This window comes from Thamnophis elegans, chromosome 17, assembly GCF_009769535.1.
Source record: "Thamnophis elegans isolate rThaEle1 chromosome 17, rThaEle1.pri, whole genome shotgun sequence".
Classification (NCBI taxonomy): domain Eukaryota; kingdom Metazoa; phylum Chordata; class Lepidosauria; order Squamata; family Colubridae; genus Thamnophis; species Thamnophis elegans.
The window spans coordinates 354,170-365,919 of record NC_045557.1 but is presented as its reverse complement, the minus strand read 5'-3'; the positions used below and the strand labels follow the sequence as shown (position 1 = coordinate 365,919).

Sequence of the window (11,750 nt, the reverse complement as noted above, 5' to 3'; positions counted from 1 at the left end):
CCGGCTTGAAAGGCTCCGGCAGCCGCTTTTATCTGAACCTTTCAATCCAGGCCCACAGTGGCTCAGCTGCCTATGCCCTCCCCCCCAAAAAAGGCTGCCTGGGGTCTTTGGTAGCTGCCTGCTGAGCTCAGCCTGTTTTTCCTGGCCTTGGAAGAAGCCCCCCCACTCAACAGAACCTCTTCTGGGTCTCTTTTCAAAAAGGGGGGAATCCGATGCTCTTTTATTTTCTGATCGCTCCCGATTTTGGCTCAGCCTCAAGATCGACCTGCCTTCCTCCCCAAAACTCCCTCCAGGCCTCTCTGTGTCATCTCCACCCCCCCCCCCCCAAAGGTAGCCGGAGAGAAGGCCCCTCACCCCAAGGGTTGGTCCCCCATTTCTTGAGGGGGAATTTCCTAGAAGCTGAGTGACAGATCCCCTCCCCAAATCCTCCCCCCCCCATCACACTCATGGAGTGTCTTCTTCGCAAAGGCAGTAGATTTTGTAAAAAAAAAAAGACGGAAGAAGCTTTTCCCCAGCATATTTTTATTCCAGGAAGACAAAATGTATAGAAAGCCTCCTCCAGAGACTTAAGCCGGAGCTGCTCCTGGGCAAGATCTGAAAGACAAGCCGGCCAGCCTCTCCCGGGCTCTGGGCTCCTGGTGGGGGGAAGGGGTGCGGCCCTGCAGCCCCAGGCCCCCCTCCGCAGATGGGGCTGGGCCGGCTCTAGGAGAGGCGCAGGACGGAGTCGGCCTCTGGGTAGGGCGGGAGGTTGAGTGCGTACTTCTTCTGCAGGGCCTCGGGCACAAACCGGCCCCCCAGGAAATGGTAGCGGCCCTGGAAGTGCTGGGCCGCCTTCTTGGGGGCTGTGAGCGAGATCAGCATGTCCGGCTGCAGCCCGTCAGGATTCCCCTTCTCCACGTCCCAGCCTGGCAGGAGAGGGAAGGGGGCCGTGAGGCAGCAGCACTGCTGTGGGCCCCTTGACCCCCCCTCCCTTTGGAAGGTCAGTCTTGTTTTCCCCAGATTTCGGGGGGAGGCAACGCCAGAAGAGAGGAGAGAGGGAAAATGAAATGTCCAGACCCTGAGTCAGCTCCCCAATGTGGAGGCAGAAGAATTAAAGCCCCCCCCCTCCTCTGTTTTGGGGGGAGGTTCATGGACGGACACCCCCGAACCTCCCTGGAGCCTCTGGGGAGGAAGGATCCCGTTTTGTGCTTTCAAATTTGTCCCAATCAGCAGGGCTTCCCCAACCTCTCCGGCTGATCCACTCTTCATGAAGCTTCACATCATTCCATCAGTCCCCAAAGATTTATTTTTACCCGGAAATAATAAATACAACTTTAACTAATTGTACTACGGATAGCAATAGTGAATGCCCCCCTTTGGGCTGTGGGGGGAGGTTGACATGGCCCGTTTTGGAGAGCTTTCCAAAGTCTGCTGGGGTTACCGATGCCCCCTCTGAACAGTTAACCGTTCGTAGTAGTATTAGGGGTGGGTGGGAAATAAGCAGCAGCTCTGAGCAGCTGATTGTATTCTGACAGTTCGGTGGTGTGAAGGCACCAGGCTAGAAATGAAAAGACTTGAGTTCTAATTCTGCCTCGGGCACAAAGCCAGCATGTGACCTCCCGCCAGCCATTTCCTCTCAGCCCTAGGAAGGAGGCAGTGGCAAAGCCCCCCCCTGAAAAGCCTTGCCAAGAAAATCACAGGGACTTCTCCAGGCAGGTTCAGGCACAATTGAATGGAAGAAAAAATGTATTTCATCTCCTCCTAATTACAAATCTAGAATCTGTTAAAAACTAAATGTCTCAGCAGTGGCCCAAATTCCATGACCTAAATTCTCCAAAACTCTTTATTTCTGGGAGGGAAACCTGGGTGGGGCACAGAAGGGCGTCAGGATGAGATACAAACCCCAACAATGACGCAGCCCAGGCCCCCCAGCCCACCTGGGCCAAACGTACCGGAAGGAATATCGATGCTGACCACAGGGATGGTCACCTTCTCCAAGGTGCTCAGGATGGTACCAAAAGGCTCCCGCACGGCGCCCTGGAAGCTAAACCCAAAGACGGCATCCACCACCAGGCCGTAGACCTCGTCGATGAGGGCAGCCTGCAGCGGGAATCAGACGTGTGAGGAGGGGGGCAGGTGGAGACCTACAAGAGGTGCTTCAGTCTCTTTAAAGGGTGGGGGGCTTTCTCAACCTTGGCACTTGAAGATGGGTACATTTCAACTCCCCGAATCCCCCACCAACCTTAACCAGGAGCTGTGGTGGTGCAGTAGTTAGCAGGCTAATTCTGCCGACTGCCAACAGCTCGATTCTCACTGGCTCAAGGTTGACTCAGCCTTCTATCCTTCCATGAGGACTCAGAGGGCTGCAAAGCCCCGTGGAGCGGTATATAAGTCTTAAGCGCTATTAAGCCTAACAGCCCTTTGCAGAAGAGCGTTTCTCAACTTTGGCTGGGTGAAGATGGGTAGACCTCTCAATTCTCTTCCTTTTCGACTCACTTCAGATGGGAACTCTGTGAGGAATGGGATCTCCATCTTCTTACACTGGGTGGTTAAACCTTCAAAAAGTGGCTTGTTGGGTCGTTTGGGGTAATGGAGGGTCGGCTGATAGCCCTGCAAAGACAAGTGGGTTAATCCGTTGCCGTGGGAAGGAATTCCTGGTTTGTCTGGGGTCTGTTCTGCTCCTTGGTGCCTTTGGGGCAAACGCGGTTTGAGAAGACCCCCCAATGGGCAGAAGGCCAGCAACCCAAGCATTGCAGAGGTGGCACGCCTGGGGCTCAGCTGCCCAGGGGTCGGGGAGGGGGAGATGCATTGCGAAGGGTCCCCAGCACTTACAAACACGAGAGAGGGCGGGAGGGGTGCAAATCACTCACAAACATTTTCAGGTGACGGGCACAAACTAGTCCATCTCCGCCGTTGTTCCCAGGGCCGCACACGATCAGCACCGCTGGCCGGCTGATGGTGAAGCTGCTGGCTGGGTAGGCCTTGGGGGGGAAAGAGGCTGCGCTGAGCACGAGACCCACAAACACAAAGTGGATAACGGAAAGAGTGTCAAGATTCCTAATCTAAGGAAGAGCAAGGATTCTAGTCCTCACGCGTCTATCCATAAACTCCTTGAAACAGATAAAATTATACATAAGTGCAGTTTTAGGACTCCTGGACTTCGGGACCTTCAACATGGAGTTTTATACATTTGCTTCATATTCCCTCACCAACGTCTACTTGAAAGGAAGGTAAAAAAGGATAGAAAAAGGAACCCAGAAACGAAAGATGGTTCTCTTATTTCATCCCATATCGAAACATAATCTGGGGAGAAACACATCTGCACAGCCGAAAGCTCTCTGACTTCTGAGTCTGCATTCACAGAACCCTCTAAAGCGGGCTAAGAGAGGACAAATACAAATGCCATCCTTTGCCCAGGAAAACCAGCCCCTGCTGCACACAGCCACTTCCTTCAGAGGCACCTGGGGAGGCACATGGATGCCAGCACCCCTCACTCTGCTCTGCCTCACCAACACCTTCAAAGCCAGCTCTTCAACCTCTGGAAGTGGAGCTGCTCAGGACAGCAACTGAAGGGTAATAACTTCTCCTGGAGCTCCGACTGCCCGAGGCCAGCCCCCTCCGCCTACCTTGGCAATGGCCGTGGCACAGCTGAGGCCCGCCAGCTCCATTAGCTGGTCCACGCTGAATTTGTACTCCTCGAAGAGCTCCTGGTCGATGGCCTGGGCTTCTTTCTGCCTGGAGGGGACAGGAGGGGACGGCTGAGCTCTGGCCCCCTTCTGGTGCATCCACATCCCCCAACCCGTCCTGCCAGAAACAGCAGCCTTGATCACTCCCTGCTGCCCGCTCTCCAGAGAGGCTGACCCCCCAAAGGTTGACTGGACACTGAACCCCCCTTTCTTCCCTCCTGGCTGGACTGCTTGCCCCCTTCTGTGGCCTGCCCTTCTTCCTCCCTCTTGGGCAGCCAAAGAAAGGGCTGCCTTTGCCCTTTGGGAGATGGAAAGGCAGCATTAAATGATCCTTGCTCTGAAGGGAGGCTGGAGGGTGGCCTCCGTCTGCCTCCTCCACAAGCTTTGCAGCCTTTTAAAAGCAAATAATGGGGAGAGAAAGGCCTGGCGCTGCTGGCTGGGCACAGGGGGAGCGGCTGCCCTCTCTCAAAATCAGGGGTGCCCTTGCAGGAGGAGCCCTTGCCCAGCTGGCCTTTCCCTCCTCTCTGCGTGCCCCACCCCCCCAGGCACTGACCGGTTCCTTCCTTCCACCTTGCAAGCCTCAGGCTCTCCGGCCCCCGCGCTTGCTCAACCAAACTCCCGCGGAAGCTCCCAGCGCGGCCTCAGAGCGAGCCTCTCGGCAGAGGCAAAAGGAGCATTTGCGCCGCCCGCCCGCTTCGCTCCCTTCCGCCTCGGCTCTTTTGCGGGGGGACACGGGGCGGGGGGGGGGCTCCTGCCTGGAGCAAAGAGGGCCGAGGGGACCCCAGAGCCCCCATTGCAGGAAGGGAAGCCCCCTCCCCTCCCTCCCCCCCTTTCCAAAGGAGGGGGGGGGCTTCCTCCGCAGATCCGCCCAGGGCTCCCGGGGGGGCTTTTCCTGCCCTCCCTCCCCGGGGGCTCCGCCGCCTACCCCAGGAACTTCAGGACGGGCGCGGCGCTCTGCATGGCGCGGGGAGGCGGCCAGAGCCGGGCCGGACAGTGTCCCGCCGCCGCCCTGGACAGGAGCAGGCCGAGTCCCAGCAGAGCCACCCGCCGCGGCCCGGACATGCGGCCAGCCCCGCTCCCTCCCTCCTTCCTTCCCTCCCTCCCTCCTTCCTTCCTTCCGCAGGCGGCGGCGGCGGCGGCGGCGGCTCTTCCCACCGGGCGTGGAAGCTCCGCCTCTGCCCCGCCCCTCCGGGGGACGCGCCGGTCGGGCCGCCGTAGAGCCCCCAGTCCCAGGGGCAGTCTACCGCCGAGAGCGCTGCTTTGGGGAGGGGCTCTCGGGCAGCGAACTGGGGCTTCGGCTCCCTTGGGCCGGTTAAGCGCCGCTCGCCCAACTCAGCAGCCCCGTGGAAGGGCTGAGCGAAGCCGGCGGGGGCGCCTCGACAGCCCCCGGGGCAGCCGCCAATCGGCCAGCCCAACGGGAGGAACACAAAGCCCATCATCCGCGCTGCGGGGCCTGATTCCCGGGAGGAGAAGCCCCCCCCCCCGGCAGAGGGGCAGTGAAGGGGGGCAGCTGGAGGGACCTCGGGGTCTGCCGGGGGGGGAGGAGCCTCTGCTGGGGCGGGGGCTCTGGGTGGGCGGGGCGAGGGCCGCCGAGGGCCACGCCTCCTGCGGGAGAAACTACAGCGCCCAGCAGCCTCCGCGGCCGCCCAGCTGCGGGGAGGGGCGGGGGGCGGCGCGGGAGATTCAAACTGCCCGGGCGGAGCGAGCGGAGGGCGCAGGGGCGACGATGGCGCAGCGCGGCCAGGTTTCCTCCGGCTGTGAGTCTGGGGGCGCAGGGCAGCCGGGCAGGCCAAGCGCCTCTCCCGAAGGCGGCTGGGGAAGCGAACCGCAGAGCCGGAGTTCTCTCCGCTCCGGAGCCGCGCCAGGCTGGCTGCCGCTGGACCTCCGCAGGCGGCCTGGCCCGTTGCTCTCCCCGGGGACGGCGGCGGGGGGGGGGAGGGAGGGAGAATCAAAAAGCAAACCGCAGGGCTGGGGAATGGGGCGGGTGGGGGGTCTCTTGGGCGCCCCCTCCACTTGGGGGCTGTGCCCGCGAGATGCCGTCCTTGGGCGGGTCAAGGAGAATCAGCCGGGCAGTTATTTGTTCATTAAATTCGGCCGATCTCACCCACGAGGCGCCTGGAGAGCTTATAAAAGTGGTTGGGGTCTCCTGGAACTTTGTCTTGCCGTGAAATTCCCTCTGGTTCTCCCAGATGAGCGTCTCACGGCAGATGAGATGGACGAGAGGCGGAGGCAGAACGAGGCTTACCAGTATCTCTGCCACCTGGAGGAAGCCAAGCGGTGAGACGGTTTTGGGGGTGGCTGGGTGGGAGAGAACCCCCGAGTCCGTCCCCCCCCCCCCCCCGCAAGGTCCTGAGAAGTGGTAACCTCCCTTGCCATATGTGTGAACAGTTATTCTGGATAAAAATCCACCCACGCCCTTTGCTAGGAGCCAGAAACAACTTGGAGGCCATAATTCTAATAGGTGATCAGGCTAGAAAGCTCAAAGACCCCAGAGGTCATCCAGACGAACCCCTGTTCAGTGCAGGATCCCCCAGAGCAGTGTTTCCCAACTTTGGCCCCTTGAAGACAGATGGATGTCAACTGTCTGAATTCTGACAACGTCCATCCACCTTCAAGTGGCCATGGTTGAGAAACTCTCTGCCATGGACGTTCAGCTCTTCCTCATAAGGTTTCGTTGCCATGTCTGAACTGGCTTTGAAGGAAGTGGATCTGAATGGGGGAGAGGGGGGGGAGGGGCTGAATGAACCCAAGTGGCTCTGATCCGTGTGTGTGTGTGTGTCTGTGTGTGTGTTAATTTTGGTGGTCATGAACTTTGAGAGGCTTCATCTTCCTGACCCTGGAGGGGCCTCCCAGCACTGGCCTTCTGGAAAAACGGGGGTGGGAGGGGAAGGGGGCTCTTCCCGTAAGAGGTGAGCCTTATTTCAGGGAAGGGGTGCGCCTGGACAGAGGCAAAGGGCCTGGAGGGATGTGCACACACACGTGTGAATGGCCTGGGAGGGAACTGGGCAGAGATGCTTCCTCCTCCTCCTCCTCCCCTTGGCCACAGGTATTGGGAGGGTGGGCCCAATGGGTGGGGGGGGTGTTTGGACAGTTCTGTGCAGTGGGGAGGATGGAGCTTTTGCTGGCGCCCCTGCCCTGAGCCCCGGGTCAGGCGAGGTGTCTCCAGAGGGGCTGCTGAGAAAACCCAAGGGACGCCTGGGGTCGAGAGGCTTAGTAACCCTGCCCCACTTTCCCCCTCAGCTGGATGGAGGCCTGCCTGAAGGAGCCGCTGCCCCCTCCGACCGAGCTGGAGGAGAGTTTGCGCAACGGCGTCACGCTGGCCAAGCTCGGCCATTTCTTTGCTCCTGATGTCTGTCCCCTGGAGAAGATTTACGACCTCGGCCAGGCCCGGTTCCAGGTGAGGGTGAGGGAGGCCTGGTCTGGGAGAGGGGCCCCACACCTGGGGTCAGGCAGGGGCTCCCCTCCGGCCTCCCTGGCTTTGCCTCGGGGACTCTGGCTTCTGCCACCCCCCCTGGAGCCCAAGAGCTGCTCTTGGGGCTAGGAATGGGGGGGTGAAAGGCTTGGAAGCCCCCCCCCCCACTAGGCAATGGTGAGGAGCCTTGAGCCGGGGCCTCTCAGGCCACCAGAGTTTGGCTCATAAGGGGCTTGTGGGACTGTAGCGTAGAGACCCCCAAAGCGAGACGGGCAGCTTCTGCTCTGGGCTCTGCCATTCCTGGGCAGCCTTGGTCCTTCCCACCAGGAGGCATCCCTCCCCCTTCTGCTCATTGGGACAATCTGTGGCTTCTCCCCGAACTTGAAGGCTGCCCGGGGCCTTTGGGCCATGATCCCATGGGGACCCCTCCCCCGTTCCTTGCTGCAGTCTGTCACTGCCCAGTCACTTGGCTCCTCCCATGTCCCCTTCACGACCTAGAAGAGGGGCGACCAATCTTGACAACTGTAAAGACCTGTGTGGGCTCCCAAGTCCCGAATTCCCCGGCCGCAGCTTAAAGCTGCCAAGGTTGGAGACCCCGATCTGCCTAGAAGAGGGACTGCCCCGTCTTCGTATTTTGTGGAGGAGGAAGTGCCGCTTGGGCCCTTCCGGTGCCGGGCAAAGGGTGCTCCTTTCTGGCGCAGCCCCTGCCCCCAGCCTCTCGGGATGGGCCTCGGTGACTCCCTCCGTCTCCTCCTCTTCCTCTCCGAAGGCCTGTGGGCTCCATTTCCGACACACGGACAACATCAACCGCTGGCGGGACGCCATGAGCCACGTTGAGCTGCCTGCGGTAAGGCCCCCGAGCCCTCCCGCCTTCGCTGGGGCTCTGGGAGAGGGTCCCCTTTGTGCCTTGACATCCCGCTCCCTTCCTTCTCCCAGATTTTCCACCCCGAGACCACCGACATCTACGAGAAGAAGAACATGCCTCGGGTGGTCTACTGCATCCATGCCTTAAGGTCAGCCTCCATGTGTCCGGGGGGGGGAGAGAAAAGATACACACACCCCCCGCCCTTAGATGTCACTTTGGTCTGAGTTCACGAGGAGGAGGAGGAGGAGGAGGGTGAACTTTGCCACTTCAGACCAAGCTGCTTTCCGAGGCCTTGCGGGGTTTCCCAGCTTCCTAGCGTTGCCTGTAACTGGGGGGGGTTTCTTTGTGGTGCCCCATCCAAAGATTAGCCAACCAAGCGTAGCTTTTTCAAGGACGACCACAGTTTCCCAGCTGCCGAGTGTGTTGAGGACCCTCCAGGCAGACTTTTTAAAATGTTCCAGTGATTTGGACCTAAACGGGTTGGTCCGTTTATGCTTTTCATGTAGTACAACAATTAGAAGACAGCATCCTTACAATCTTTCAGAACAAGGATATTGTATTTCCCTCCCTTTATTTATTTAATGTATTTTTCCCTTTTGAAAGCCTAGTTGTTCTCCAGTAATTTACCTTTTAAATGAGATGATTGTCAGGTTAAGTGAGAATGTAGTTGGGGCCCTTTCTATCCATTCTTTCTCTTCATTTCTTTCTTTTCAGCCAATTGGTAAAGTTTTTGTGTGTATAAATCCTACTAGAGAAGCCGGCCTTGCAGCAGGTTTTTTTGGGGAGGGGGTTAAAGACGGAGTTAAAATTGCATTAAGGATCAGGGGTTGATTAAGGAAAAGTTTCCTACCTGCCTTGCAAAGGAAACAGCGTAAACCACTACACAAATACACATCTTTTATTCTCGTGTCGACCCTGTGGGCGCAGTGGTCTACAGGTGGAGCTCTCAACTCTTAACTCTCACAATCAGGAGGTTGTGAGTTCGATCCTAGGTAGTGGCAGATATTTCTCTCTGTGCACGATGAGTAGTCTGCTGTGAGCTCCACATAGGCGTCAGGAAGAGCATCCGGCCGGTAAATGCTCTAGCTCCGTTCAGTCGCCCCGACTCCACCCTGATGCAGGAGATCCCAGGGCTGTTCCAAGGAAGGCAACATTCTCACATCCGCCCCCTGAAGCCTTACGTGGCGACCGCCTCTCTCCCCTTCCTCTCCCATCCCAGGATCTCTCCTGGGCGATCTGCCCTCCACCCCGCACTCGGAGGCTTCCTGCTGTGTTGAGTCTGCTCTCTAAATCTTCCCCTTCGTGTCTGATCCACGTTGAACCGAATCCTCTTGTTTCTTTTTCTGATCCCCCTTTCCAGCTTCTACCTGTCCAAGCAAGGCCTGGCTCCCCAGATGCAGGATCTGTATGGGAAAGTGGACTTTACAGGTAAGGCGGACAGAAGGAGATTCTTGGGGTGCTTTTGGACAGAATCCCAGAGCTTGAAGGCAGTTATAAAAACGCCTCCTCTCACTGCCCTGGTTCTCTCCTTTGCACGGTGCTCCGTCCATCTGGCATTTTGGTTTCAAATGATACCAACTCTGTTGCTGAAGGACAGGAGAGTTTGAGATATGTGGACTTCAGCTCCCAGAATTTGGCTGGGGAATTCTGGGAGTTGGTCTGCAGGTATTAAATTGCCCAAGGTTGGACACCCCCCCCCCCTTGCTGTGGGAGAACTGATGGATCTTGGAGGATGGATGGATGGATGGATAAATTGAGTTTCTTGTGGCCCAAGAACCAGTGGTGGATTAAGGGTCGTTGGTGCCCTAAGCACTGCCAAATCTTGGTGCCCCCCCCCCTCCTTGGTACATACTGTACAAATCTTCATTGTTTTTGTTTTTCCCTTTCTCAACTTTGTGGGCCTGGTGCCCTAAGCATGTGCCTAGCCTGCTTCATGGTCAGTATACCAAGCAGCCCCTTTCGCCTCCAGGGTTCTGCTCCTGAAACGTTGGTCGACAAGGCTGGAGACTGGGAGGGGGAGATTGGGAGCTCAGACCCTCTTGCCTGACCTGGACCCCATGGACACCCCCCCTCCCCTCTCCCTCTGCTTTCTTCCAGATGAGGAAATCAACCACATGAAAGGGGAGCTGGAGAAATACGGCTTGCAGCTGCCCTCCTTCAGCAAAATCGGTGGCCTCCTGGCTAAGGAGCTCTCGGTCGACGAGGCAGCCGGTACGTGCCGATCGCTGTCTGATCCATGGCATCTGCTGCTCTCCTCCCCCCCCCCCCCATGTTAACCCGGCTTCTCCCCTCCAGTGCACGCTGCCATCCTGGCCATCAACAACGCGGTGGAAGTGGGGATCGTGGCAGAGACCGTGGCGGCTTTGTGCAACCCCAGCGCCATGCTAGTGGGTGTGCAGGAGAGTTGTGGGGGGCCCTACCAGGAAGAGCTCTGCCGGGCCAAAGGAGAGAAGGCTGAGAACGCAAAGAACCGGGTAAGCAGAAGCACCATTTCTTCCATCAACCCCCCAACCCCCCCCCCCCCCCCGCTACCTCTCCTCCCTGCTCAGTGGGGCTTCGCTGCTTGCAGAAGGGAAGCCAGACATTTGCTGGTGATCCGAGGCAGCCTCCCAGCGCTCAGGTGTGGAAAACTGCTCAGGTGATTTCAGCTCCCATCCCTGATTATGCCAAGGGGAAAGTGCGTGCCAATGTGTAAATGGGGAATGCAAATTAGCCATTGCATTCCCCCCCCCCCCTTCTCCCTGGTAAGCTCCAAGAGAGGGGCAAACGGGTGGTGGGATGAATCCTGCCTCCCTCAGGGCAGTTTCTCATCCCCTAATAATTCTCTTTCATTCGTTTGGAACGATTCTGGAGGGGGCAAAACGCCCCTGTGGACCACCCGGCTTTCCCTTTGCTTGTTCCCAGCATCTGCAGAAGATCCCGGATGGGGAAGACATTTATGATCACTGTTTGACCCAAGCGGAAATTCAAGGCAGCATCAATCTGGTGAACAGTGAGTAGACCAGGACATGGGTTGGAACCATAAATCACGCTAAGGAATTCTGGGAGTCGGTCCATCCATCTTCCACTTGCCCAGGCTGAGAAACACTGGCCCAGACCACGGTTTGGGTTCTTGAAGGCCCTAACCTTGGCTGGCTTCCTTTTCCCATTCTGCTTTGGGGTGGACTTGGAGGAATGTTGGCGATTACTGACCTTGTCTAGGTGTATTTACCCCTGTAATACGGCTGTAGCACTATTATTTATCATTATTATTATGTTGCATGTACGCTGAGAGCAAATTAATCACACTTGGCCAATGAAGTATTCACTTCAATTCATGTAATCAACCACGGAAAAAATTCCTGTTTTCTAACCATAGTTTGTCACTGAAGAGATCTTGTCCAATCAGAGTCAGCCTTCTTTGGAAAAGGCCCGGGAGGCCCCCTCCCATCTCCCTGTCCCCATCTCTGGTGAAGGCGGGGAGACCGGAGGCTTCCCGGCTGCATTCAAGGTGCTCTGAGCGGATTCTCTCCTGGGGGCCTCCTGGGGGCCCCCGCCTGACTTCCTGCTGTGGGCGCAGGGCAGGTGGCAGAGCTGATGCCAGGGAGGAGGGGCCCAGATGGGAGCTGGGAGGTGGGGTTTGGGGGGAGATTTCTCATGTTCCGGTGGCCTTCAGTGGATTCTTGGCTGAAGCGAAGCAGAGCTGAGGGTCTTGAACAGAAGCCCCCCGAGGGGCCTTTCCAAACTCCCTGACCTGAGTAGGTGGGCTCTGGCCATCGTTCTGGATGGTTCTGAGGGGTCCTTGGTGGAGGTCCTGACCCTGAGCTTC

The 11,750-nt window shown here is 57.9% G+C and overlaps 2 protein-coding genes across 4 annotated transcripts in view; one reads left to right on the top strand and one right to left on the bottom strand.

The window, feature by feature from the left end:
- Positions 1-510: 510 nt before the first annotated feature.
- On the bottom strand, positions 511-4,763 carry NAXE (NAD(P)HX epimerase). Its single transcript, XM_032233924.1, has 6 exons — positions 4,591-4,763; positions 3,606-3,714; positions 2,850-2,960; positions 2,476-2,589; positions 1,932-2,079; positions 511-905 (listed from the first exon to the last, which is right to left on the bottom strand). The coding sequence occupies exons 1-6, from the start codon at positions 4,725-4,727 to the stop codon at positions 703-705; spliced, it is 822 nt and encodes a 273-aa protein (XP_032089815.1). The 5' UTR covers positions 4,728-4,763; the 3' UTR covers positions 511-702.
- Positions 4,764-4,846: 83 nt separating this feature from the next.
- The window catches only part of IQGAP3 (IQ motif containing GTPase activating protein 3), a 28,570-nt gene continuing 21,666 nt past the window's right edge, over positions 4,847-11,750 (top strand). The window contains exons 1-10 of one of the 3 annotated variants that reach the window (XM_032233923.1): positions 4,847-5,422; positions 5,855-5,942; positions 6,906-7,062; positions 7,847-7,924; positions 8,014-8,090; positions 9,303-9,370; positions 10,040-10,153; positions 10,238-10,416; positions 10,512-10,580; positions 10,847-10,934. In XM_032233923.1, the coding sequence (XP_032089814.1) occupies positions 5,392-5,422; positions 5,855-5,942; positions 6,906-7,062; positions 7,847-7,924; positions 8,014-8,090; positions 9,303-9,370; positions 10,040-10,153; positions 10,238-10,416; positions 10,512-10,580; positions 10,847-10,934 (949 nt within the window). In that variant the 5' untranslated portion in view covers positions 4,847-5,391. Of the gene's footprint in view, positions 5,423-5,643; positions 5,943-6,905; positions 7,063-7,846; positions 7,925-8,013; positions 8,091-9,302; positions 9,371-10,039; positions 10,154-10,237; positions 10,417-10,511; positions 10,581-10,846; positions 10,935-11,750 lie in introns of those variants that run through there. The other 2 variants (XM_032233921.1, XM_032233922.1) reach the window with 2 other exon arrangements.

Bases quoted from the DNA above. Each gene is read 5' to 3' on its own strand.
- NAXE (XM_032233924.1), bottom strand. From the start codon at position 4,727: ATGTCCGGGCCGCGGCGGGTGGCTCTGCTGGGACTCGGCCTGCTCCTG. The intron at 3,715-4,590 runs GTAGGCGGCGGA...TGTCCCCTCCAG, and splicing joins CCCGTCCTGAAGTTCCTGGG to GCAGAAAGAAGCCCAGGCCA. The intron at 2,080-2,475 runs GTGAGTCGAAAA...TTCCCGCTGCAG, and splicing joins TCACAGAGTTCCCATCTGAA to GCTGCCCTCATCGACGAGGT.